Source organism: Acomys minous (assembly GCF_964271855.1).
Source record: "Acomys minous genome assembly, chromosome: 12".
In the NCBI taxonomy this organism is placed as follows: Eukaryota; Metazoa; Chordata; class Mammalia; order Rodentia; family Muridae; genus Acomys; species Acomys minous.
Window position 1 is genome coordinate 95,025,407 of NC_140493.1, and position 27,441 is coordinate 95,052,847.

At 55.8% G+C, this 27,441-nt stretch overlaps 1 protein-coding gene across 3 annotated transcripts; it reads left to right on the plus strand.

Moving 5' to 3' along the window:
- Positions 1-205: 205 nt before the first annotated feature.
- On the plus strand, positions 206-17,035 carry ADAM11 (ADAM metallopeptidase domain 11; the record flags this gene model as incomplete). 3 transcript variants are annotated; one of them, XM_084748049.1, is made up of 27 exons in its annotated part: positions 207-356; positions 831-1,015; positions 8,290-8,366; positions 8,522-8,588; positions 9,787-9,872; positions 9,968-10,043; positions 10,472-10,538; positions 10,606-10,673; positions 11,027-11,101; positions 11,209-11,280; positions 11,449-11,615; positions 11,946-12,030; positions 12,141-12,231; positions 12,368-12,419; positions 12,810-12,909; positions 12,979-13,050; positions 13,151-13,243; positions 13,580-13,660; positions 14,353-14,403; positions 14,485-14,548; positions 14,789-14,888; positions 15,029-15,148; positions 15,239-15,407; positions 15,514-15,628; positions 15,715-15,805; positions 16,317-16,334; positions 16,843-17,035. In XM_084748049.1, the coding sequence occupies exons 1-27, from the start codon at positions 293-295 to the stop codon at positions 16,856-16,858; spliced, it is 2,322 nt and encodes a 773-aa protein (XP_084604175.1). In that variant the 5' UTR covers positions 207-292. The 3 variants fall into 3 exon arrangements, with proteins under 3 accessions (XP_084604174.1, XP_084604175.1, XP_084604176.1); XM_084748048.1 differs by lacking the exon at positions 16,843-17,035 and having other exon boundaries at positions 206-356; positions 16,317-16,708; XM_084748050.1 differs by lacking the exons at positions 207-356; positions 831-1,015; positions 8,290-8,366; ... (2 more) ...; positions 16,317-16,334; positions 16,843-17,035 and having other exon boundaries at positions 10,606-10,669; positions 15,715-15,809.
- Between the last annotated feature and the right edge of the window lie 10,406 nt (positions 17,036-27,441).

A 27,441-nucleotide genomic window follows, 5' to 3' on the forward strand; every position in this document is an offset into this window, starting at 1 on the left:
TGTCCTATCGCAGCGGAGGCCCCGGCCCCCGACTAGGGGGCGGGGGGCGGGCCCAATGCTCACGTGCTTGCCGCTTGCCTCTTAACCCGGCCCCGCCACCCCGCCGGGATGGCCGCTGCCGGAGCGCGCTGAGCCCCGCGCCACCTACCCGCGACCCCCGCCGGGCCCGCGCGCCCGCCCCGCTCGCCGCCGGCGTCGCCCGCCCCCGCCCTCCTCCCTCCCTCCTTCCCTCCCTCCCTCCCCGCGCCGCTCGCAGCCGCAGCCCCCGGACCCGGAGGATTATGAGCGAACCATGAGGCGGCTGCGGCGCTGGGCGATCGCGGCTCTGCTGCTGCTGCCGCTGCTCCCCCCGCCCGGTGAGTGACCCCGACCGCCTTGGCTCCTGCCCCCGCGCCCCTGGCCAGTCTGCGTCCCGGGCTTTTGCGGCGGTTTCAGCTGCAGCCACATTTTTCTGCAGTGCTCCGGGAGACAGCCGGTCCCGACCGCGGGAGGGTAGGGGAACGGGAGGGAAGGGCAGGTGCTTCCACCCACCTGTCCGGATCCGATCGGCCCTACAGCGGCCATCCCCTGCAGCTGGCCGGCGGACTCTGCAGGTCTCTGCGGGCTTGGGGGAGGGGGGGGCAGTCGTGACTGTTGGGCAGAATGAAGCTCTCGGGGCCCCCTCCCTGTGGGGCTCTTTCTTCAGCAAGGCAGCCAGATCCTCCCACCCGTATATCCACTGGGTTCCAAGGGCCGCGACCGAGTGGGGGCTGGGGCGTGCCCCCGCCCCCATCCCAAGTCTCCTGCCCCATGGAGGGCATCTGCCTGCAGCTATGGCCTTGTCTCCTCAGGTCTTGGGGCCCTGGGTCCTAGTGGAGCTCTGCACTGGAGGAGCTCAGCCCAGGTGAGGAGCCCAGAGAACCCAGAGGGCCCTGAGGTCACGGAGCCCAGCCGGCTGGTAAGAGAGAGCTCCGGGGGAGAGGTCCGAAGGCAGCAGCTGGACACCAGGGTTCGCCAGGATCCGCCCAGGGGGACGGTGAGTGGGGCTGGGTGGTGAGGCCAGGGGGCTGGAGGAGGTCTCGCAGCCCACAGCAGTCCACCAAGTAGCTAGGGTACGGTGCCCCCTGCTGAGGTTGCCATCAGGTGGGGCCCGACACTGGGGACACTGGGACTCTCCAGCTCCCGGCCTCTCCTCACTGTGGAAACCCCCTGCCCTCCACATCAGTAGACACTGGCATGCTCAACTCTGTTTGCCTGGGGTCAACCTTCAACCAGCCCCCGCTGCCCACCAGAAGCAGTGTGGTTCTGTCTAAACCAGGTCTTGGCGGCAGGGCGGCAGCAGCATACAGCTAAGCGCCCAGTCAGGGTGCACGCTCTGAAGTCACACCAAAGCCACCCTCAGTGGACTTTCTTGGAACAGTGTGATGCTTACTTGTGCCTCAGTGTCCCTCTGTGCATACATAGGCTTATTCTTGTCCTAGCTGAAGGTGTGGGGGAGAGGGGCTTCCTTGGGAAACCATCTGAGGCCCAGAATTCGTGCACCAGTGCCAGCTCTACCTGTGCCCTGTCTTGTCACCCTTTCAAAGCTGCTGGGCCCCTGCCTCCCAGAGGAAGGTTAGGAATGAAGGAGATTAAGTGCAATTAATAATTAATTAATACCATGTGAATAATAATCACCCGGATGGAATATTCATTCAGCATGCCTTCGCTCTCCAGGAGCTGGAAGCTGAAAGTTAAGCCAGGCCAACAGGGGCGGCAGAGGGCTGTACCGTGGAGGAAGCCTGGCAGAACTGGGAGGTGCAGAGAGATTCAAAGGAGAGGCAAACCCAAGTCTGAGAAGTTTGGGCAGCTGGGAGTGGTGGGAGGCAAATTGGGCTGGGCAGAGGGAGGAGGGGAACGGAGGAGACTGGCGTCTGGCCCTGCCTAATGTACTTGGTTAAAAGCCCTTAAGGGGGAGGGGGAGGGAGAGAAGTGGGGTGGTGCAGGCCAGGGAATAGATGAGAGATGGAGTGGAGCAGGAAGGAACATACATAATGAATGGACCATCACTCAGAGCTGTGTCGAGGAGGCCAGGGGAGGGGGCTAATGGTCCTGAGTTAGCAGCTGCTTTCAGGGGTAGAGGGTGAGGGTAGAGGCCAACTTCAGTGCCCACTCAGGCATCCAGGGAGGCAGCTGAATGAGCCTTGGGGGTGTCCCAGGTCCCAGGGTGTGTGTGTGTGTGTGTGTGTGTGTGTGTGTGTGTGTGTGTGTGTAGTATCCTGGTTGCTGTTTGGTCCCTAGTGTAGCTTTCTACAAACTGAGCAGCCCACAGTAGATCTGACCCCAACTGACCACTGGGATTCTGCCTTGGGCTTACGGATGTATAAACTGCGGGGTCAAGAAATAGTTGAGAAACATGAAAAGGGGGGGGGCAGCTGCGTAGACTACGTGGTCGTCTTCCGGTAGTTCTTCCTTAGGACAGCGCAGCTGGGCTGTGGGGAGAGATGGAGACGCACAGTGGGGCTGGGCTGGGCTCTTTGGATGTTGTCCTTCCGGCTGAGTGGGTTGGTATGTGTGTGAAGCCGGGTAGACGCAAGTAACTGAATCCGGCACGTAAGATGTGGCCAAGGTGTGGGAGTGGAGAGTTCTGTGGATCTGGGCCAGTGGTTGTCTCAGGTGGAGGTTTCTCTGGATCTGAGACCCCTTAGGGACCTCATGCATCCTTCCCAGGAGAATCACTTGGCACCCTGTGTCTCCAGCCCTCAGTTTCCAAAAGTAGGGGGGGGGCACCTGTTCAGGTGGTAAAGGGGAGGGCTGCCAAGGCCACGGGCTACTGTGGGCCAGGCTCTGAGTGCTGGGTGCATAGTACATCACTTAATTTTCCACAAGGCCATAGGCGGATACTGCCGTCTGCCCCTCTCTGCAGAGGGACCAGCTCAGACTTAGTGGGCCTAAGCCACTTGCCCAAAGTCGATAGACCTTAAACTGGTAATAGCAGCGGCGATCCCCAAGCCCAGGACACTTTGCACTGAACTATTTTGCCTCGAGAGATTACCAAAGTTGGGTGTGAGGGGGCGACATCTCCAATTCTCCCTGAGCCAGCAGGATGGAAGAACAGGGGAGGTACAAGCATGTCTAAGAAGTCCCCTAACTGATCGGGGGTGGGGGGGGGACCCTGGGGCACCTCCTGTCCCCCAGCACACACACCTGCTTCCCATGGTCACAAGTTCAGGACTGACAGAGAGAGTGTAGGTAGAGCCGGGGACTCAAGAGGAAGTGGCCCTGCCTCTGCCCAGATCCTCTGCCAGGGGGTTGCTTGCCCTGCAGGCTGGGCCCCTGGCGATGCAGGCTAGAGGCCCTGTGCTGGCCACAGGGGACCTGCCACGGCTGGAGCCAGGAATTAGACAGCAATGTCGCCATAACCCTTTGATGGGGCAGAGACCTCTTTAGCTGTTGAGTGTCTGGGTTGCTTATAGTATTCGTCGGAACTCCAGAAGCCGGGAGTTCCTGTTCCCAGTTCCCAGATGCAGCCCTCTTGACCATGGCTCTCGATACCTCATTTCTCTTATTTGGAAGCAGATTGGTTGGGCCTGTGGCCTGGAGAAGTGAGAGAACTCCCGAGAACCCAGGAAGTCGTTCTCTCAGGGAGCCTGCAGCTGAGGGAAAAGAGAAGGCACGAGGATCGTGGTGTAGAGTTAGGTTGGCGGTCACTGCAGATGCGTGTCTAGGCAAAGAGTAAGCCAGCTGACTGAGTCCATGGGCCCATGAAACTGTTGGGTGGATCTTTTTTTTTTTTTTTAAGATTCATTTACAGTGCTCTGCCTGCATGTACACCTGCAGGGCATCAGATCCCATTGTAGATGGTTGTGAGCCACCATGTGGTTGCTGGGAATTGAACTCAGGGCCCCTGGAAGAGCAGCCAGTGCTCTTAACCTCTGAGCCATCTCTCCAGTGTTGGGTGGATCTTAACCTGGCCCTAGGAAACCCAGATTCTTTGCGGGGAACCAAAGGGAAGTCAGGCTGTGGGCAAGCGAGCAAGGTCAGGACTCAAGGGTCCAAGGCCTGCAGAGAGGAGTCACCTGAGCCAGGCTGTCCCTTGGGGGGTACGGGGAGGCGGGGCTCACTCAAGGACTACCAGAGCAGTAACTGCTGTGGGGTGTATGCCGCAGTGGAGTCGGGGCAAGCGAGTGAATCTCCAACCCACTGGAGACAGACACAGGGGACAGCAAGGTCAGGGACCTGGGCCCCCAGAGACAAGGCCGTGCTGTGATTTGCTACTATGGCAGAGCGACAACACAGCTCCGTCTGGGTCTTGGGGAGGAGTGGCTCTCTGAAGAGAATGGCCGGAAGCCAAGGACAGGGCATTTAGGGGTTACCTGTCCAGCCCCACCGCACAGTGACATCTGCAGTCCTCCTACGGGGACTCTTGCCTGTGGGCCTGGCCTTACCCAAGCACCCTCCTGGCTGCCTCAAGGAGCCCAGCTGTCCAGGGTCTGTCCCCAGAGGGACTGATGACCCTGTAAGGAGGTGACTCTGTCCTCAAAGTTTTAGGTCAAATCCAATCATCAGAAATCCGTGCACCTGTTCTCCTTGTCTGTGGCCCACTGCCCTGTTGGTGAATAGAGCCTTTCCACCTTGCTGGTGGCTGCTGAGGGGGACACGGTGCTACTGGATGAGGGGGCCCCTGACTCTTTGGCGTCTTCCCCGTTTGCTGTCACCAAGCCCTAAGAGTGTCTCCAAGTACAGAGAGTAGGGTACGACCGACCCTCATAGGTAAATCACGTCAGCCAGAGCCGGAAGCACAAAGCTGCCATTCATGTCCCCTCACAGGAGATAAACCAACAAGGAAGTGTTTTCCCCTCAAAGCCCAGTTGAGCCATGCTGAGTTGAGCTTCACATCGCGCTAATGACACCCCATTTTGGTAGTAGATGGGGGTGAATGGGTCCTCCGGTCTTACACTGCCCATCTACCCTGGATGAGTGTTGAGCATTCGGATGGGGAGAGAAGTGGTAATAGCTCTTGCTACAGAGGATTAAAGGTCCTTGAAAGGTGAATTAGGGATTATGAGTGCATGTGTGTGCTTGTTTGTATGTGTATGCATATGTGTGTGAGTGTATGTATGCATACATTCGTACGTGGTGTGTGATTATGTGTGTGTATGCGTGCTTGTGTGTGTATGCATATGTGAGTTTGTGTGTGCATATGTCTGTATATGGTGTGTGATTGTGTGTGCATGTTTTTATGTGTATGCATATGCATGTGGATGTATGTGTGTATATGTTTGTATTGAGCGGGGTGAAAACTGGACACTTAGAGGTTGAGAGCAGTCAGTGGGCTGAGCTTTCTGGGGTCCGGCAGGTATTGGTCCTGCAGATGAGGGTTAGAGGAGGTGGGGTTCAGAGTACTTGAGAGGCAGTGTCTGGAGGTTGTGGGGAGCAGGGCTCTGTAGCTCAGGTGTTTTTGGGGCACCCTAGAATTCTGGTGATCTTCTGCACCCCTCCCACCTCTGAGACTCTAGATCTGAGGGAGGCAGCCGTCTTTCTCTGTGCCCTATAGTCTGGCTGGGCCCAACACAGGGCATTGAGAGAGTGAGAAAGTAAGGTATGGGGCAGCCAGACGCAGGTGCCTGGGAGGCAGGGAGGGCCTGCCACAGGAAAGAGTCAGGTGGAGGGGCGGTCACCTGCCAGGCACCACAGCTGACATCCAGATGCAACCTCCAGCCCAAGAGGGAGACCTGGCCTGGCACTTGCCCAGCATGACCCTGGGCCTGTCACCACCTGGTGTTGCTCCCTGAGGACCTGCCAGCCCCGGGCAGGTTGAGATCAAATGAACCGAGCACAGAAGAGCCGAGGTGGCTGAGAAGTCAGAGGCAAGCTCAGGCCATGGGGTCATGGCCAGCCGTCCTGAGCAGTGCTCAGCTGGGAAGAGAGGCTGAGGTGGCCCATTGCTGTGACCTCAGGTCTTAGAGGGCCCTAGGGACTGAGGGTAACGGGAGGAGATAGGGCTGGAACTGGTGCAGGGACAGTGGCCAGGCCTGGCAAAGAGAGCTATTGACTTTGGTGGAGCACTGGCCAAACACTTGACTAGGTCCTGGAGCCAGCAGCCTGGGACATGGACTAGAGCTGGGCTTGCTTGATCTGGCTCTCCCCTCTGAGAGTGGACAAAGCTGGGTCAGGCCACCGATGCCTTAGTGCCTGAATTTTCAACTGTCTCCCACCACCTTGTACAGAGTCCCACGTCCCCTCCCCGGCCTCTCAGGCCTGCCTGGTCTTCTCTGGGCTGAGCTCCGGGTCTACTGGAGAAGGGTGCTATGTCCCACCTGAGCCTCACTGGCTGCAGAGAATTGGAGAAAGACAGCCACGTCTGGCGTCATTGCTTTCCCCAGAATGGGATCGGCCTGGCCTTTGTAGAAGCCAGCCTCCCAGTATCGAAGTACCCTCACCTTACCTTCGTCAGAAGGAAAAGCTGGGGGGGGGAGAGTGGGGGGAGGAGACTTCTGGGTCATCCCCAAGGTCACACAACTTAGAACAGGATCAAAGGAACAGACCCAGGAAGCTACATCTCTGGGTGGCCAGGACAGGGACAGACAGATAACCAGGAGCAGTCCTGAGGTGGGAAGAGCAGTTGGGGAGGAGGAGCAGCGGGGGGGGGGGGGGGGGCAGCAGGGACTAGTTGCCCTTGGCTTCCTATTTTGAGCCTGATCGATGCTCTGGGGGCTTAGGGTGGAACTTGGAACCTCAGATGGCCTAGGATGGTGTGAGCCATGTCCTTGGGGCTCATAGGTCTGCCTTCACAGGCCCTGGTCTTTGATTCCCAGTGTCGCCCATGGCCCTGGGCCAACTTCCAGTCTTGTCACCTTTCCACAGGAAAGGGCTTGGAAGTATATTCTGTGGGTTGAGTATCAGCGTGCTCCCTCCCTCCCTCCCTCTCTCCCTCCCTCCCTCCCTCCCCTTTCTCCCTCTCTCCCCCTCTCCTGTTTGGGGGACAAGGTCTCAATATGCAGCCAAGGCAGTATGCAGCCATGGAACCAAGGCTAGCCCCAAACTCAGGCTTTTCCTATCTCATCCTCCAAGTTCTGGGACTGTTGATCGCAGCGCCACACGAGGCCTTGCTTGACCTCTGACCTGTGTGGCCTTGTGCACACCAGTTAACCCTCTCTGTGCTTTGGTTACATCTGTCAGGAGGGACAGGAGGAACTGTCCCAAGGAGCGGTTGGAGAAAAAAAAATCAAATGTGGTAGTGCTCCTAAAAGAGTTCAGACCAACGGATGAGCCCTAAGCAGCGCTCAGGAAGAATTAGTTCTGCTTCGATGGTATTGGGTCCAACTGGGCATGGGCTGTGAGGCCTGACCTGGTGACCTCAGGGTCAGGGCTACCTTCCTGCAAGGTCTCCCTGCCAGAGCGTAATTCTCTCCAACCCGAATGGCAGAGAGGCGGCGGCGCGTGAGGCTCTTGCCTGGCATCTGGAGGTCCTCCTCCTAAATAGATGGGACAGGATCCCCCCAAGCTCTACTGCCCTCCTCTGGGGGTGGCATGAAGAAGGTTTCCCTCCAGCTTCTGATGTCTCTCTTCCCCCAACTCCACCTGCCAGGCAGCTTGGGCAGCCAGGCAGAGAGGGCAGCCATCTTGCTCAGGCCTAGTCCGTTGCCATGGCAACCCGGAGCCTCCCAACCCCACTGCATATGCCCCTTTGAAAAATTTATCAGGAAAACTTCCGTGTTTAAAAATTTACCGTTGGATTGAAATATTAAAAGTGAGCTGCTTCGGGCAGCCAGAGGGTGATGGACTCGGGGGTGTGGGAACCCTACCCTCCTGTCAAGGTGGCACCCACCCTCGCCAAGCATTAGGGACCAGTGGTTAATTCCCACCTGCCCGTCTGTTTGGAAGCCCAAGTACTCCTGTGTAGATTGAGGTTGGGGTAGCAAGGGGCCTGCTTCCCTTGCCCTGTCCATCTGTGAGTGGGGACCCTTCTATCTTTCCATGGTATGGCTGGGGGCTTCTTTTTGTCCCCCCTGAAGCTGGGGTGATCCTGTCCATTGCTCCGAGAGCCTGGCATGAGACATCAGGCTTAGCTGAACCCCTGTGTCCCTGATTCTCAAGAAGACTGACCCAGAAGGCAGCCAGGACACAAGCGGGTGCCCAGGACCTGGGTGGAGAGTGGGCTATGGCCAAGGTTAACCAGCTGTCCCCAGGAAAGGGGTGTCAGAGGACAAGGACCCCAGAGAGGGGGCCTCCTTAGCTGCTGGAGCTTTGCCGCTCCCTCCCCAAGGCTCTTCTGGGGTTCCCCACCCCCTCCTCAGCCTGACACCTCTCTGCCCTCCCCCACGCCAGCCTGTGCACCTGGCCCAGGTGAGTTTTGTCATCCCAGCCTTCAACTCAGCCTTCACCTTGGACCTGCAGCTAAACCAGTAAGTGTGGCCTAGAGCCAGAGGATGGGAGGTGGGCAGTGGGGCTTGGCTGGGGGGGGTTCCTAGGGGACTTGGATCCTTAGCTAGGGTGGGACCTAAGTGGGACCTGGCCTCACCAAGGGACCCTCCTTTCTCCCGGTACTTTGCTGTTTCAGTCACCTCCTGTCGTCGCAATATGTGGAACGCCACTTCAGCAGGGAGGGGACGACTCAGCACAGCACTGTGAGTGCCTCTGGAAGGGATCCGGTGGGATAGAAGTGTTGCTCAGGGGTTACAGATGAGAGGGTGGGGTGGTAGGTGGGACTCCGTGGTAGAGAGCTGGCCTGGCGTGTGTGAGCCTCTGGTCCCCAGAAGACCAGCACAGAGAAACACTGAGAACAGGGAGGTGGATGGTGGAGGCATGCCAAGGACACGCTCAGCATGGCCTGGTGACTGGAGACCTCCCATCCCGACCGCCCCCCCCCTCCTAGAGGCTCTGTGGACCAGTAGTTAGGAAGGGCAGATTGTAGGGTGTGGGCTCCTGAGCACCCCCAGCCCTCATTCAGACTTGAGGTCTGACTTGCTCCCTTGCACGGAGGTATAATAGGGTCCTCATTATGTCGTGTGAGCTGTATCCCCAGAATCTTCTCGATGTTTTGGAAGGGATGACAACCCCTCCCTTGTTTGGGGACCAGACTCTGGGCCTCATACATCCTAGCTGAGGGATCCACCCCTAAGCAGCACCTCCAGACCAAAATGCCTCCTCTTGCCCTGTGAGTCCCAGATGCCTGCCACACTAGGGTCCCAGCCCTGGAGCCTGAACAAAGATGAATGAGTGTCTATAAATAGCTCGTTCTCCCCCCCCCAACACCCCCCCTCAAGCCTGCTCTGTAACTGGAGCACAAGTAATTCTACAGGAAGCAGAGTCGGGAGAGGCGGGTGCTGCTGGTTGCCTCTGACCTATGAGCAGGTCAGGAGGACCCACACTGTCCCAGTTGCTCAGCTGAAGACCACATGTGTCTGTGAGCTTGCGCATGAGGGTCGGGGTGGGGGGTGGGGGTGGGCCTTCATCTACGGCAGGTTCTGGTTAAATAACACGTTGTGTGTGGCATGCTCAGAACAGAGCCTGGGGTACGGCAGGAACTATGTGAAAGCCAGCTGTTGGCCTCAAAGGAGTCTGAGATTCCCTTAACCAGCCCCAACAAATAGTCAGGAGGTGCCGCCGCTATGGCCCAATATCCTTTTTTCTGGAGTAGATGAAGCTGGTCCAGGAAGTGTTAGGAGCTTGCTCAGGGTGACAGAAGCCTCATCAGCTTAGAACCTCTGCTGTACCCGAGACTGCAATCCTTGCACACCGACGACCCCCCCCCACACACACCTCACCCCTCCTCACCTTCATGCTGGGGCAGGGAGTCCAACTCACAGCCCTGCTGCTCCACAGGGGGCTGGAGACCACTGCTACTACCACGGAAAGCTCCGGGGCAACCCACACTCCTTTGCTGCACTTTCCACCTGCCAGGGCCTGCAGTGAGTATGGGGGGGGGGGGGTGCACTAGGCAGCAGGGGGAACCTCTGCCTGCCCGCCCCCCTGGGGTGATGGGGAACTGTACCTTTCTCCACAGTGGGGTCTTCTCTGATGGGAACGTGACTTACACTGTAGAACCCAAGGAGACAGCTGGACCTTGGGGACCCCCACAGGTAAGCACGGCCTGCACAGGCCTTCCTGCCCTCCTTCTGATGGCCATGCCGTGACTGCCCCCCCCCCCCCAACAACTGTGGCACCTCCTCCTCCTCCCCTGCAGTAACCTCAGCCTCACTGCCCTGGATGACCCCAGCTCTGGTTCCTGCCTTCTGTGCCCCCATCTCCAATGTCCCCTCTGTCCCCCAAGTGACCTCTCACTGGGCTCCAGTGTCCTTTGCCCCTGTCTCTCAGGGTGCCCGCCCCCCCCCCCACGCCCAGGTCTTGACCCTGGAATCTGAGCATCTGGGAGATCAGATCCGACATGGGAGCTCTGGCCAGTTCTGGGTCACTCCAGGGTGGGGTGGGGGAAGGTCTGCAGCTGTCCCCAATCTGGGCCCAGAGAAAATCTGGTTGGCTCCCCAAGAACTAATTCCCCTCATTGCAGGGGCCCCTTCCTCACCTCATTTACCGGACCCCTCTCCTCCCAGCCCCTCTTGGATGCAGGGAACCAGGTAAGAGAGGGGAAGGGGGAATTGGGGCTGGACAGCTAGACCCATCTTTACCTACTGCTCCCCACAGGCTGCCTGTTTACTGTCCCTGCCCAGTCTGCTCTTCCCAACTGGCCCAGGCTGAGAAGGAAAAGGCAGGTACGGGGCCCGCACAACCTCGGGCTGCAGAGACCTTAGACTGTGGTCCAGATCAGGTCATCCCCACCTGGCAAAAGAGAGCTCAGAATAAGGAGATCTGGAGGGGGGGGGAGCAGGGAACTCCCTCTAAGAAGGGCCCCTTCAGCTCCCCCCTGACACTGGTGTCTACACAGGTCCCCATTTTGGGGGCCCTCGGACACTGTATGTCCTCTGCTCTCATTTCCAGGGTGGGAGGGGGCTGGCACCATCCCTGACTGGGGGCCTGAATGCCCCTTCCCTCCAAGTCTGCCCATGGTTTGCCCATGAGCCCAGACATGGAGGGGACTGATTCCAAGTGCCCACCCACCCTCCAGGTCCGCAGGGGCCACCCCACAGTGCACAGCGAGACCAAGTATGTAGAGTTGATTGTAATCAACGACCACCAGCTGGTAAGTTCCTGCACTGAGGGGGGACCGGGGGAGGGGGGACCCTGGGAGGAGAGGCCCCGGGGGAGCCTTGCCTTCTTCCCACCCCCACCCCCCACTTCTCTCGGCAGTTTGAGCAGATGCGGCAGTCGGTGGTCCTCACCAGCAACTTTGCAAAGTCTGTTGTGAACCTGGCAGATGTGGTAGGCAGCACCCCTACTCCTGTCTCCCCCGTCAGTTTCCCCAACCTGCACATCCAAGGCATCTAGGGGTCAAGTGTCAGTCACGACCCCTTCTTGGAAATATAGATTGCACCCTCCCTCCAGCATAGCACGCACACACACACACCCCTATCTTTTCTCTGGGCCCAGATATACAAGGAACAGCTCAACACAAGAATTGTACTGGTTGCCATGGAAACATGGGCCGATGGGGACAAGATCCAGGTGCAGGATGACCTATTGGAGACCCTGGCCCGGCTTATGGTCTACCGGAGGGAGGGTCTGCCTGAGCCCAGTGATGCCACCCACCTCTTCTCGTGAGTCCCCTACACGGCACCTGCCAGCTAGTTCCTTCTGCCTGTGCCAGGTGCTCTTTTGGGAGTTGGGCGTCCGCTGGCGGGGCTCACCTCGCACCTGCCACCTGCTTCCCACCTCATGTACCAGCTGGGTATCCTCTGCACCTGGGGCTGCGTGCACTCTTTGCCTTTCCTTGCCAGACTGCCCATCACCCCTTCCTCAGTGACGCAATACCCTGGTGATGGAGAAAACCGATGGTTTGGCCTATCAGTGAATGAACCCAAACAGGGGAGGCGCTGGAATCCACGGTTCCTTCTGCAAAGTCATCCTGACAACTCTCTACCTTCTAGGGGTAGAACCTTCCAGAGCACCAGCAGTGGGGCGGCCTACGTAGGGGGCATCTGCTCACTGTCTCGGGGTGGAGGTGTGAACGAGGTGAGCCCAGAGGGATCATGGCTGGGAGGCCGAGAGCGAGGCTTGATAAGAGACAGTGGCTATTGGGAAGATGCAGACACCTGTGCTCTCTCTATCTTCCCCGCCCCTAGTATGGCAACATGGGTGCCATGGCTGTGACCCTGGCCCAGACGCTAGGGCAGAACCTGGGCATGATGTGGAATAAACACCGGAGCTCAGCAGGTACCAAACCCCGAAGCCCCTAGCCCTCCCAGCACCTCAATAATTCAAGAGGGGTGGGGTCAGTGGGGGGGGACAGTTCGAGCAGATGCGGCAGTCGGTGGCAACCTATTTCATGTGTTCCTAAATCGCCTCTTAGGGGACTGCAAGTGTCCGGATATCTGGCTGGGTTGCATCATGGAGGACACTGGGTGAGTTCTTGGGGAAGAGTTTGCGGGTAAGAAGGGTACTTCAGGGAGCACTAGCAGTCTAGAATACAGGTTAAACGCAAACAGCTCCGGGAGGCTAAGATACCAAACTGGCCAGACTGTGGCGCGCTCTCTGGCCACTGGGGGGCGCCCGAGCCTCGTACGAGGCGCCGTCCCTTCGGAGCGTTCCAACACTGGGCTCTTTGTCCCGAGGTTCAGTGGAGCGAACCCAAGCGATGTCCTCCACCCTTTCCTACATGGGCACGTGGGAACTGACTGTCGTGCAATCTCGGGCCAGTTCCTCGGCCTCCTTGTAGTGACAACCAAGTCCCCGGAGGGAGGGAGGAGGGCTGCCCTCAGCAGCACAATCCCCCTCACCTCCCGCCTGCCCAGGTTCTATTTGCCCCGCAAGTTCTCGCGCTGCAGCATCGATGAATACAACCAGTTTTTGCAGGAGGGAGGCGGGAGCTGCCTGTTCAACAAGCCCCTCAAGGTACTAGCCGGGAAGCGGGGGGTGGGCAGGGTCTGGGCCAGGCCCGCCTTACATCCCCTCGTCCTCCAGCTCCTGGACCCTCCAGAGTGCGGGAATGGCTTCGTGGAGGCGGGGGAGGAGTGCGACTGCGGCTCGGTGCAGGTGAGTGGTCCAGGTGGGCTCCAGGAAGGGAGATTACTGAGTGGGTAGGATCGAGGATAAGGGCCCGCCCGCCTCTCCGCTTCTCCCCCGCGACCCTCAGGAGTGTAGCCGGGCTGGTGGCAACTGCTGCAAGAAATGCACCCTGACTCACGACGCCATGTGCAGCGATGGGCTCTGTTGTCGCCGCTGCAAGGTGAGGAGGACCTAGCGAGCTTGGGGGCGGGGGCCACGGGGAGGGGTGTCAGGGCGGAGTCGAGCCAGGAGCAAAGAAAAGACTGGATGCCCTCCACAAGGGGCGGGAATGAGTATGTGTGTGGGCGGGGCCTGCCCCGAAGGAAGCGCCACTGGGGGGGGGGGGGGGTTAAGAGCTGGCGGTCTGGGGTAGGGTTGGGTCACCGTTAGATGTTGAGGGCGGAGAAGGACAGGAAATGAGACACAGTCCTTGGGATCCAAGTTCCATGGCAGTAACCCTAGAAGGGCAGCGGCGAGATATTTATCCTTCCCAGAAACACTTGCATGCTTTTCCTAGTACGAGCCACGAGGTGTCTCCTGCCGAGAAGCGGTGAATGAATGCGACATCGCTGAGACTTGCACGGGCGACTCAAGCCAGGTCGGTCAAACCGGCTGCCCTGCCGATGCTCGAGCAAAGATAGCCCCATCCCCTATACGTTTGGCTCTGAAGAGTTGACTACTCTCTGCTGCTGCCACGCCGCCGCTAACCAGCCTCAGCTTTTTTTCCTCTAAGAAAGGAGTCCTTCGAGAACTCCTAGCTCTGTTCCTTCAGTCACTTAGCAAACAATTTGTAGTCAGACTGGCGCTCCCACCGCCTGGCACCAGTGTCACCGTCTAAGTGTATGCTAGGGATCAAGTGGATAGTATCATTGACTAACTACAACTTAGGCCTCCAGGGCAATGGGTGTTAAGAAACTGAGGAAGCCTGGAAACGCGTAGGAAACTTACCAGTCAAATCCACAGAGCCAGGCGTGGTGGCGCACCTCTTTAATCCCAGCACTCGGGAGGCAGAGGCTGGTGGATCGCTGTGAGTTCGAGGCCAGCCTGGTCTGCAAAGCGAATCCAGCATAGCCAAGGCTACACAGAGAAACCCTGTCTCGAAAAACAAAAAACAAAAACAAAAAACAAACCCCACAAATCCACAGAGCCAAACAGGCCCCTGTCCTTCATGTGGAAAAACCACGTGACAAATGAGGCCCCTCTGGGGAGCTTTCAGTACCCTGTATTCTTCCCCGTGCTACCTCAGCTCAGGCCTGGGCTACCCTACTTAGCCAGCCCCTCTCTCCACAGTGTCCCCCTAACCTTCACAAGCTGGATGGTTACTACTGTGATCACGAGCAGGTATGAGGGCTGGGGAGGAGGGGTCTCTACTATGAAGCCCCCAGTGTCTTCATGCCTTATCTCCCCTGGGGGGCGCCATAGGGCCGTTGCTATGGAGGCCGCTGTAAAACCCGGGACCGGCAGTGTCAAGCCCTTTGGGGCCATGGTGAGTCCAGCTGGGTATAGGGAACAGGTACTGGGGGGCAGGGAACCCAAAATTGAGGGCTAGGTTGGAACAGCTTGTGGTTGAACATGCCCTGTACCTACCTGTGTGGCTTCTAGGGACTTTGGGCATCAAGCCCAAGAATTTTGGATGATGTTTTGGGAGTGCAGGTCTGAGATCTTGGAGGGGGCTCTGGGGTCTGGGGGTGATGCTTCCCCCTCTCTCTCTCCTCTCTCTCTCCAGTGGCTGCTGATCGGTTCTGCTATGAAAAGCTGAATGTGGAGGGGACAGAGCGTGGGAACTGTGGACGCAAAGGATCCGGCTGGGTCCAGTGCAATAAGCAGTGAGTGGTCAAGGCATCCATCTGTTGGGCATCCCAGCTCTAGGGTTGGGAAGAGCCTGTAGGCAGAGGGGAAATAACACAGGGTCAGTGCTCAGGTCTGAGGCAAAATTTGGGCTCATTGTCCCCATGTACCCCAACAGGGATGTGCTCTGTGGCTTCCTCCTGTGCGTCAACATCTCTGGAGCTCCTCGGCTAGGGGACCTCGGGGGAGACATCAGCAGTGTCACCTTTTACCACCAGGGCAAGGAATTGGACTGCAGGTGTTGTCTGGGACCGGGGCTGGGGAAGATGAAGTGACACAACTGAACTGGGAACTAGAGATTGAGACTGGCTCTGCCACCTCTCTCCAGGGGAGGCCACGTGCAGCTAGCTGATGGCTCAGACCTGAGCTACGTGGAGGACGGCACGGCCTGCGGGCCCAACATGCTGTGCCTAGATCACCGCTGCCTACCAGCCTCTGCCTTCAACTTCAGCACCTGCCCGGGCAGCGGAGAGCGCCGGATCTGCTCCCACCACGGGGTGGGTGTCTGGAGACCAGGGTAGCATGCCGGAGGAGGAGGAGGCTCGCTTAGGGACATGGCTTCGCTGACCTATGCTGCTCCCCCCGCCCCCACCTCACCTGTAGGTTTGCAGCAATGAAGGGAAGTGCATCTGTCAGCCAGACTGGACGGGCAAAGACTGTAGTATTCACAACCCACTGCCCACGTCCCCTCCCACCGGGGAGACTGAGAGATACAAAGGTGAGGCTGAAGCTGGCCGGCGCGGTCTGTATTGCCCGTTTTTTCCATGCCTGTCCCTGCCAACCAAGCCCTCCTCTCCTCCCCAGGTCCCAGCGGTACCAACATCATCATTGGCTCCATCGCCGGGGCTGTCCTGGTTGCAGCCATCGTTCTGGGCGGCACGGGCTGGGGATTTAAGTAAGACACATGCTCCCTAGATTCCCCCTCCAGGTGCTTGGGGCTTCCGCCACCCCGAGACTGTTGGAGCCTAATGGCCTCTTCCTGACAGGTTAGCTCACCCAGGACTCACACATCGCTCGTCCAAGCTGGCCCACAGGGTTGTGTTTGAACATTTTAAGAAATAGCCTGCTCAGATTTAAACAGCAGGTTTTACAGTAGCTGCTCAGTTGGGCTCAGTGCAGCCCAGCAGCACTGCCAGGGACCTGTCTGGGTCCATTCAGTCCAGGAACTTAGAGACACTGCAGTTACGGTGTGGTCTAGACCCCACTGAGGCCCAAGGTCACAGGGTGATTTAGTGGCAGAGCTAGGACTTGAACCCTCCACCAAGCTGGGGTAGATCTCCATGGTCCATCTATGAGGCAGAAGGTCTTCCTGGGATGGAAGGCCATTTCTTCCAGAAGGTTCACACATCTCCTTTTCCTTCCTGTCTCTCTCTGTCTCTGCCTGTCCCTCTCCTTGGCTCCTGAAGAAACATCCGTCGTGGAAGGTATGACCCGACCCAGCAGGGGGCAGTGTGATGCCGGCCACGTCATTCCTCCCGCTGTTCCTTGTCTCCATTCCATCCGTCCTCTTGCATTCTGTTGACCTGGAGCTGGGACCGATCTGATTCCCGCCCCCCCCTGCCCCCCCCCCCCCGCAAGCAACCCTGCAGGCAGCCTGGGAGTCTGCAACCTGCTCTGGCCCTTCCTCCTGCCCACCCGCCTGTTGGGCCCTGGTCCACCTTCAAGCTGTCCTTTCTACAGCCAGGTCCCATGGCCGGGTGGGCGCGGGAACTGTGGCCTCCCTCTGCGTCCTGCGTCCTGCGTCCTGTCCCATCTGTTTTGTCTACCATGCCCGCCGCTGTTTGACCTCTGCCTAGACCCCCCCTCCTGGCCAGCCTGTGACTTGATGCCTCCAGGATCTCTGGGGGAGGTGGCGGGCAGCAACTGGGCGAGGGGGGTTCACTCTCAGGGTCCAGTCTCATGTCTTCTCCTGATGCCCTCTCTCCGTTCCAGGTCCGGAGGGGCCTAAGTGCCACCTTGCTCCCTCCGAGCCTGGCACCTACCCACCATCTCGGCCCTGAACCTCGAGGCTGCCCCAACCCTGCCACAGAAGGAGGCACCATACCAATGTCTTCCAGGTTCAAACCCTTCAACTCCTGGCTGCCCAGGGGTTGGGGGTTGGGACTATGGCCTTGTCTTTTAGACTACCTGGGTAGAGGGGACCTGGAGGAGGGCACTTCCTGCCCAGCCTCCCCCTCCCACCTCATGCGGCTTTGGCCTTGCACACATTCTTGGGGGCCCTCTTCCCCCCCCCCCCCGTGAACATAGCTCCCATCCTCACAGACTGCCACAGCTCAAGTTGGGGCCTGGAGTGGTGCCTGGTGGGGGCAGGTAGCCACCAGTGGACACAGCTGGGTGGCCCCTCTTCAAAACCAGGCAGCTGGAACCAGGGTGGTAGCTCTCTGGGACCTCACAGGAAGGGGCTGATCTGTACTTTTTTTCTCTTTCTTTCTTTCTTTCTTTCTTTTTTTTTTTTTAAACTCAATCTTAACAGATGAATGTAACCTTTGGGTTGCTGGGGCCAGGGGGCAGTTGTAGGGATGTTTTGACACAGGAGGGTCTGGGGAGGGCTTCTGAGGACTTGAGACCTCCCAGGTCCCTCCCTAGGGGTCCCTCACTGGAATCCTGGCAGGGAACCCAGCGGGGGGGGGGGGGGGTTGCGGGCAGCAGCCTTGTTTGCCCCACCTCCACCCAGCTTAGACGTCAGTGCTGATTCAAACCAAAGCTGCCTGTCCCGTGCCCACTGCCTAGCTCATGGGTGCCGTGGTGACCCTCTGTCTAGAACTGTCTTCAATTCAAAACCGACCGTCCTGTTCCTGCCAGGATGCATGCATTTGGGGTATAGAAAATATAGTCCCTAAAATAAAAAAAAACGGCACCTTTCCCCCTTTCAAGAAGGGTAATTGCCCAGGCTGTCTCGGGGTTCAGGTGCCTGGCTGTTCCCGAGCAGTCTGTCTTCCCAGGGAGGGCTCTAGGTAGGGAGAGGCAGGGGTAGCCCTGTGCCCCAGGGTCAGTGCCTGTGACGCGTATGAGGAGATCGGGAGAGGGCAGGCCTCATGGATGATTATGGGCTACTAGGAAAACCCTCAAGCCCCCCCTCACCCCACCCACACCCCGTCAAAACCTTTATTCATCTCCCCCTGCTCCCCCCCCCCCACCATCCAGGGCTGAGTAGCAAGTTTACAGAAGTTCCTGAGTCTGCCCTCCTCTGGTCCCTGCTGGGCAGCTTGAGAGCTGAACCAAGGCTAGCAGAGCCTGCTCAGCACTCCCACGCAGTCCGGCGCGGCCTGCCTTCACGACCCTATGTGAGACAGACGAGCTCTGGCTCCTTGCCCTAAAAGGCAGCTGGCGGGACAAGATGGAGCATGCTCCTTTATGGATGAAAGCCACAAATGAAAGGAACCCCCTTCCTGGGGACACCCCACTCAGGCTAAGTAGTGGCTCTGGACACCCAGAGTTCCCTTTTTTGTGTTCCTCCTATTTCTGAGGCCTCTGTGAGGAAGGCTCACAGGGGCTTCGTTGATTTACCCCAGCTGCACCCTGGAGCCTAGGACGTATCGGTAGCTTTTGGGATGGCCAGATGGTGTCGGCTACACTGGGGTCCTCAGCACTGAGCCCCAGCTGGCGCTGTCCTCATGACAACAGGACAGACTGAGGCCACCAGCCCCACCAGCTGAGGACAGGGGGAAAGGCTGGATGTTGCGTTGTTGCTGGAACACTTTGAGACCTCCGTCAGGTGGCACATGCGCACACAGGTGACAGTGCACCTGGGCACAGACATGTGAACCCACACCTCTGCACCACTGTGAAGGCCTCTGCGTACCAGGGCATGACCGTATGTGTCCACGTGTCCTTGGTGAAAACATGAACACAAGACTTCCTATGACCAGTCCACTCTGGTCCCCGACTTCCTGCACCCCCCTGCCCCCACCCCAGCAACGCCCGGCCTGGCAGTACCCAGGAAGGAAAGGGGGGGGAGGGAGGGGGGCTGCATTCACCTGGCCTGGACCTGGGTCCCTATGCATCCTGTAAATATGTCATCTGGGCTGGGGTGGGAAGGCAGGGCCAGGGGCCCACATTAAAGATTAAAGATCACAGTCTGGGCTTCCACGGAGCTCGCAACAACCCATGTCTCTCCTGTCTGAGTCGGTCAGTCCTCCCTACCCAGACTCTGGGGTATGACAGCTTGGCTGCAGAGAATATGACAAGAGCACCTAGGACAGTGAGGGGGCAGAAGGAAGGGGTGTGGTTTCCCTCAGGCGGTGGGTGGAGGCTAGGTTCTCCCTTCCTCACTGTTGCAACAGTGACACTGTGCCCATCCTCTGGTTCCCAACAGGGGTGAGGTGAGGGTGACAGGAGGCTGAACCGTTGTCCCACTGAGACTGGCTGGGTGACACTGGGCCTGAAATGGGACACCATCACTGGCCAAAAGGCCAAGTACAAACCTGGATGGTTATGGGCTACTAGGAAAACCCTCAAGCTCTCCCCTCCCCACCCCCACTGTCAAAACATTTCTTCATCACCTCCTTCCAGGGTTGAGTGATAAGTTTACAGATGTGCTTCTGGCCCCACCTCTGGTCCCTGCTGGCCAGCCTGAGAGCTGGACCAAAGCTGACAGAGCTGCTCAGCCCTCCCACACAGTAGTCCGGCATGGCCCACCTTCACAAGCCTACTGCGTTATTCCCACTCTGGAGGCAGTTTAGGGGAGAGGGCGTGGAGAATCACCACCGGAAGGAATCCACTGAGAGGAGAGACTCGAGGGAAGAGGGCGGGGGGGGGGGGGGGGGGGAAGGGGGGAAGAGGAGGAGGACAGGAGAAATGAACCAGGTATGGGGGTGCAGGAACCGGCAACTGGTCTAGGATTGTAGCTACCTAGGTTTCTAAGTAGAAATAGGGCACAGGGGGGCTGGAGAGATGGCTCAGATGTTAAGAGCACTGACTGCTCCTCCAGAGGTCCTGAGTTCAATTCCCAGCAACCACATGGTGGCTCACAACCATCTATAATGTAGCCTGATGCCCCCTTCAGGCCTGCAGGTGTATATGTGTACCACTGTATAAATAATAAATAAATTAAAAAAAAAAAAAGAAATAGGGCACAGAGCCACACCCAACCTACACTCCAATCGGCCTGTCCTCTGCACTCTGCCATCCCAGACCCCCTAGGATAGAGGACATCTAAGAAAGTATCTCCTGGGGCCCACGGCACCTTCTTCCCAATCACTGCACAGAAGAGGCAGAGGCACCCTCAAAGCCGTCACTCCCCAGGCTTGCCTCTCTTCCGTCCTCTGAGCTGGATCATCCTATTTTTAACTTTCCTCTGTGGCGCCTGGCTCTCAGGTCATCCATCTTCCCGCTTAACCCTTTCTCAGTTCGCAGCTTCTGTCTGGTGGCCCCAACACACGGCCCCAAAGGGAGTGAGGGGCGTGGCAGAGGGCACTGTGGAAGACTAGCGGGGTCACCACCTGGTCTACACAGTTCCAGGTCGGCCAGGGCTACGTGGGGAGACTCCTTCGTCTAAGAACCGAAACTAAGAAGTCCTTTGTTTGGACCACCTCCCACACGGCCTCTCCATCTCCCTCTCTTCCTGTGCAGTACTCCCCAGTCAGGACTTCGGGGTGAGGCATGGGCATGGCGTTCACCTGTGCTTCCCAGTTACCTCGTCCCTGGCTAGTGGTGTCCCCACTGTCCTCTGTCACCTGTTGCAGGTAGCCAGGCTGGGGTCAGGTAGCCTTCTCTACACGTCACAGGTACTGGATTCCCTGCTGAGCTGAAGGAACCATACCAGTCAGTCATAAGGGCGCGCGCCAGTGTCTAGACCAGGACAGTGCCCGTCCCGTCCAGATGGATAGGATTCGGGCCACACAGACAAGCTGCATACATATTTTAAGACGTTCTAACAGCCTATCTAAAAAAAAAAAAAAAAAACAGGAAAAGATTGACTATGTCATTCAATGCAGTCTACCCAAATTATCCTCATTTCAATACATAATTATCTCAACATATGACAATCTAGGGCTTGCAGGCAGGTGTTCTACCCTCCGCCACATCCCGGCGCCAAGATGGTACATGCCTTTTCTTGAGCCTTTAAACAAAAGAAAAAGAAAAAGAAAAAGAAAGGGAGAAAGTCTTTGTCCCAGTTAGGGTTTCTATTGCTGTGATTAAAAAAAAAATGATCAAAAAGCAAGTTGGGGGGCTGGAGAGATGGCCTAGCAGTTAAGAGCACTGACTGCTCTTCCAGAGGTCCTGAGTTCAATTCACAGCCATCTATAAGGAGATCTGATGCCTGCAGGTGTACATGCAGGCAGAGTGCTGTATACATAATAATAATAAATACATCTTAAAAAATAATAAGCCTGGCATGGTGGCACACGCCTTTAATCCCAGCACTTGGGAGGCAGGCGGATTGCTGTGAATTCGAGGCCAGCCTGGTCTACAAAGCAAGTCCAGGACAGCCAAGGCTACACAAAGAAACCCTGTCTCAAAATTCAAATAAATAAATAAATAAATAAATAAATAGAGGGCTGGAGAGATGGCTCAGGGGTTAAGAGCACTGGCTGCTCTTGGAGAGGTCCTGAGTTCAATTCCCAGTTAACCACATGGTGGCTCACAACCACCTATAATGTGATCGGATGCATACTGTATACATAATAAATAAATTTTAAAAAATAATAAATAAATCTTAAAAAAAGAAAAAGCAAGTTGGGAAGGGTTTATTCAGCTTACTATGCTGCCATATCACTGTTAATCATTGAAGGAAATCAGGATTCAAGCAGGGCAGGAACCTCAAGGCAGGAGCTGGTGCAGAGGCCATGGGGGGTGCTGCTTAATGCCTTGCTCAGCCTGTTTTCTTACAGAACCCAGGGCCAGCAGCCCAGGCATGGCACCGCCCACAATGGGCTGGACACTCCCCCAGTAATCACTAATTAAGAAAATGCCCTACAGGCTTGCCTACAGCCTGAGCTTATGGATCACTTTTAAATTTTTTTCCTTCCCTTCCCCTTTCTTTCTTTCATTCTTCCCCCCCCTTTGGTTTTTTTGTTTTTTTGTTTTTTTGTTTTTTGTTTTCTTCCCTTTTCTTTCTTTGGTTCTTTGGTCTTTCTTTCTTTAAAAAAAAAAAGATTTATTTATTATTTATACAGTATTCTGCCTGCATGTGCATTGGATCTCATTACAGATGGCTGTGAGCCGCCATGTGGTTGCTGGAAATTGAACTCAGGACCTCTGGAAGAGCAGACGGTGCTCTTAACCTCTGAGCCATCTCTCTAGACCTGGTTCTTTGGTTTTTCAAGACAGGGTCTCTCTGTGTAGCCCTGGCTGTCCTGGGACTTGCTCTGTAGACCAGGCTGGCCTGGAACTCAGAGATCCATCTGCCTCCTAAGTGCTGAGATTAAAGGCATCAATTTCTTTTCTCTTTTTATTTTAGATAAGGTTTTTCTGTGTAGCCTTGGAAATCCTGGACATGATTTGTAGACCAGGCTGGCCTTGAACTCATGTAGATCTTTCCTTTTTTTTTTTTTTTTTTTTCCGAGACAGGGTTTCTCTATGTAGCCTTGACTGTCCTGGGCTCGCATTGTAGACCAGGCTGGCCTCAAACTCACAGTGATCCACCTGCCTCTGCTTCCTGAGTGCTGGGATTAAAGGCGTGTGCCACCACACCCGGCCCTAGGTTTTTCTTAATTGAGGTTTCCCCCTCTCAGATGAATTTAGCTTGTGTCAAGGTGATCACGGCCTTTAAATCGGAGGTGCCCTCCACATTTGAAGCATGCCTAAATTTGGATTAACCGCATGTCAAGTACCCAGTGGCCGTTGTGTGGCTCTAACTGACACTGTGGAGGAACAACATGGAAACCCAGAAATCTTGAGGTCAGGCAAGAGCAGGGCAGAAGAGGCACAGCATGGTAGAGCTGGGCCAGCCAGAGGTCAGAGGGCCCTGTATGTATCATTGTTGCTAGAAGGCAAGTTGAAGAGCTAAAGCCTGGTATGGTGGCTCACACCTGGAACCGCACACCGGCAGCTGAGGTGGGAAGACTGCAAATCTAAGGACAGCCTGGGACACATGGTGAACTGTTTCAAAAGAGTAAGAGCCGGGAACTTGGCACAGGTGGGGGGGGGGGAACCTAGCCCTACCCTGCCTGCCTGTGGAGTGCACTAAGACCACCTGGCCTTTCTAGGACTCCGGAAGACGGTGGTTTGGCTGAGGTTTGGTGCGGAGGGGACTCCTGACAACCTCTAGCCAAACCCAGGAAGTTCTAACAGGTGCTCGAGTGTTCAAAGTAAATTATGAGGGAAAGAAACACTTGGCATAGCCGGGCGGTGGTGGCACACGCCTTTTTTTTTTTTTTTAAGATTTATTTATTTTATTTATTGCATATGAGTGCTTTATCTGCAGAAGAGAGTATCAGGTTACATTATAGGTGGTTGTGAGCCACCATGTGGTTGCTGGGAATTGAACTCAGGACCTCTGGAAGAGCAGGTGGCGCTCTTAACCTCTGAGTCATCTCTCTAGCCCACCGGTGGCACACGCCTTTAATCCCATCACTTGGGAGGCAGAGGCAGCGGATCGCTGTGAGTTCGAGGCCAGCCTGGTCTACACAGCGAGTCCAGGACAGTTGGGGCTACACAGAGAGACCTTGTCTCGAAAACAACAACAACAACAAAAAAGTAGAATAGAAACTCTCGGCAGTGCTGGGGTCTGAGCTATGGCTGTCTTGTCCTTACCCAAAGGCCACCTCCAGTGACATGCCCTGAATTGAGCCCTCGTGGTCCTTGACATCAGGAGTTCCATTCCACTTGTCCATTTCCCCTTCACCCACCTTCGGTGAGGCCATGGGCTTGCAAGCTACGGCTTCTATCTTCTATGCAGAAGACAGGGGATGGACGCTGGAAGAGCATCTGCACGCGGGAGCTTTAGCTTCACGGGGGCCCCTAACACATCCTGGCTCTTCTCCACTCCTGAACAGAGTTATGTGTGTGTTTCTGTCTGACAGCAGACACAGTGGCACCCACTGGGGAGGGGACACAGGCAGTCCTCAGAGCCCGGGTCTGTGTTATCTCAAGAGGTCGCTGTCCTCTGGCCAGCACTGGCCAGTGCATGAACTGGGCTCCCACTCTCCCTATGCCCACACCCTCTGGCAGGGCCATGTCTGCTGGGCAGCCTACAAGTGTCTGAGAGGCTGCCAATCTCCATTCTCCCCAAGAGCTGCCTGCTTGTCCGCAGCTCCAGTGCCCACTTGGGTTTAAAATAAACTCGCTATCTCCTTTTCCTTCAGCCGACCCCAGCAGCTCTCCCCATCCTGATGGACTCTGGAAATAAGTTGACCAAGCTGTATCAGTCACCACTGAGCACAAGCTGTAGGAAGTTGTTGGACTCACCCCTGGGGCAGGGCTGGGTTAGCAAAGCATGGGAGAGGGGTGCTGGGAGGCAGGGCTGTACCCCAGGCAGGGCTGTTTGTATCCTGGATCAGAACTAATGTCGTCACAAAAGAAGTCTTGGGGGGCTGGAGAGATGGCTCAGAGGTTAAGAGCACTAACGGCTCTTCCAGAGGTCCTGATTTCAATTCCCAGCAACCACATGGTGATTCACAACCATCTATTTGTTTTTGTTTTTTTTTGGTTTTTGAGACAGGGTTTTTCTGGGTAGCCTTGGCTGTCTTGGACTCACTTTGTAGACCAGACTGGACTCAAACTCACAGCGATCCACCAGCCCGGCTCTGCCACCACGCCCGGCTCACAACCCATGTATAATGTGATCTGATGCCTTCTTCTGGCCTGCAGGTGTACATGCACACAGAGCACTGTATACATAATAAATAGATAAATCTTTAGAAAAAACAAAAAAACAAAAGGAAAGCAGCCTCCTCCTCTGCTGGCCACAGCGCTGAGTGTCTCTCCTTGTTCTAACCCTTTATTGTTTTCAGTACTCCGTGTCACTTCCTCCCATCCAGAAAACACTTTTCATTCTCTTCATAGCCCAAAAAACTCCCCACCTGCCTTTTACTATTTTATTATGTGGTGCTGAGGAGCTCTGCGCTGGACGACTCCTCAGAGCCCCCCCCCCCAATCCCCCCTCCACAACGACCAGTGGCAAGGGCTACCCTCCCTTTCTCCCTTTTCCCATCTTAGGGCACATCTACCATTCACCAATCCTTGCCCCAAAATCGATTCTAATTCTTTCCATGAACCAAGGCCTTTTTTTTTTCTCCTGGTGTTTTTTGTTTGTTTGTTTGTTTGTTTTTGAGACAAGGTTTCTCTGTGTAGCCTTGGCTGTCCTAGACTTGCTTTGTAGACCAAGCTGGCCTCAAACTGGACAAATCAAGTCCTTTCTGTTCTTTCTTTCTTATTTATTTATTTAGTTTTTTTGAGACAGGGTTTTTCTGTGCGGCCTTGTCTGTCCTGGACTCGCTTTGTAGAGCAGGCTGGCCTCGAACTCACATTGATCCGCCTGCCTCTGCCTCCCAAGTGCTGGGATTAAAGGCGTGCGCCACAATGCTTGGCGCTTTCTGTCCTTTAAAAAAAAAAATCCATCCTGTTGGGCAAAGTGGCACATCCACATCCATGTAAATCCAGCATTTGGGAGATGGAGACAGGAGGATCAGAAGTTCAAAGTTATCCTCGTCCTACACAGTGAGGTCCGGGACCAGTCTGTCTCAAAAATAAATAAATAAATAAATAAAACAAAAAAACAAACAAACAAACAAAAACCCCAGTAGGGCAGTGGTGGTGCACGCCTTTAGTACCAGCACTCAAGAGGCAGAGGCAGGCAGGATCTGCAGATAGAGTTCTAGGACATCCAGGGTGACATAGAGAAACCCTGTCTTGAAAAACAAAAAAAAAAAAAAACAAAAAAAACAAAAAAAAAAAAATTAAAATTAATTAATCAAATAATAGTCCCAAACCCTGCACCAGATCCATCCTAGATCAGTGCCCTCAAAGCCCAGCCCTCCCCTCCTCTCCCTCTCAGAACCCAGGATCCCACAGGCAGTTCCTTACCACACATGCAAACCTCCAGGCTGTCAGCTTGAAATCCACCTTCTGCCTCTCACCCACCGGCTTGGGGCACCAGGCAGCTCTGCTCTTTCTTCCACGCAGGCTCCCCCATCACCTCTTGCACATAGGATGGTGGAAGCCTCTTCCCAGCCTCCTGCTGCTATCCTGGCTCCTCCTTCAGTACAGACTGCAGCCTGAGGCATTTCAGCTCTTTGAAGGTTCTCGTCCGTGGACTTTCCCCACATGTATAGGTTGACCTTCATTTTGTCTGACTTGTATATCTATTGGGCTGCATTTCCTGACGCTAGCTGGCTGCAGGGGTCTGGGCTTTGTGTTCCTGCAGCACTTTCTCTTTATTAGCTGCCAGTAACAGCCCCCAATTCTCCGTTCCCTGCTGCACAACAGTTAGGGCAGAGTGCATGGTCATGGTGTGTGTGTGGTAGAAACCAAAGGGAGACACACAATAGGAGATAGAGTCAGACTGGCTCATGGATGCTCTTCTAGGTTTTAATCTGGAATTTGAGTGATTTCTGGAGTGTGAAAGCAGTAACTTCAACACACGTCAATCCAAGCAAGTCATAGGCACTGTGGGGACTTTTATTTCACAGCATCTATGAATGCTGTCAAGAAAGCTGAGACTCACCGGGCGTGGTGGCGCACACCTTTAATCCCAGCACTCGGGAGGCAGAGGCAGGTGGATCTCTGTGAGTTTGAGGACAGCCTGGTCTACAAAGCGAGTCCAGGACAGCCAAGGCTACATAGAAAACCACTGTCTTGAAAACAAACAAACAAAACTGAAGAAAAAGTTGTAGTGGTGAGCCATTGAAAAGCAGACGGAGGCTGAAGTCCAGCCTGGAGACGAGGACTTCCATGTCCACCTGGCCCCTCCCTCTGTCTTCTGGTTCCACTGGCCTTGGTGTAACCAAATCCTGCCAGCCCCAATTCCTCCCCACTAGCGCCCCTCCTCAGGACAATGGGATTTTCCCTCCCTCTCAAACACACACCACCCCACTCCGTGTCAGGGTCCAGCACTCAGGGAGCAGGCAGAGGGAGAACATGTTGAGGTCCAGGCTGGCCTGATTTCCATAGTTTCAGGCCAGCTGAGAGGACAGAGTTAAGACCGTCTCAAAAACAAAATAAAATTTAAAACAAAAGGTTTTTTGTTTGTTTGTTTTTTTGAGACAGGGTTTCTCTGTGTAGCCTTGGCTGTTCTGGACTCGGCTTTTTAGACCAGGCTGGCCTTGAACTCACATCGATCTGCCTGCCTCTGCCTCCCTGAGGGCTGGGATTAAAGGTGTGTGCAGCACCACTGTCCGGCAAAAACAAAGTTTTAAGGAAAATAATCCCCTTGTTTTTAAAAATTTGCACTCTGTGTGTGTGTGTGTGTGTGTGTGTGGTGTGTATGTGTGTGTGGTGTGTGGGGTATGTGTGTGTGGTGTGTGGTGTGTGTGTGATGTGTGTGTGTGTGGTGTGTGTGTGTGTGATGTGTGTGTGGTGTGTGTGTGTGTGTGTGTGTGTGTGTGTGTGTGTGTGTGTTCCAGAGTGTAAATGTGTCAGAAGACAACT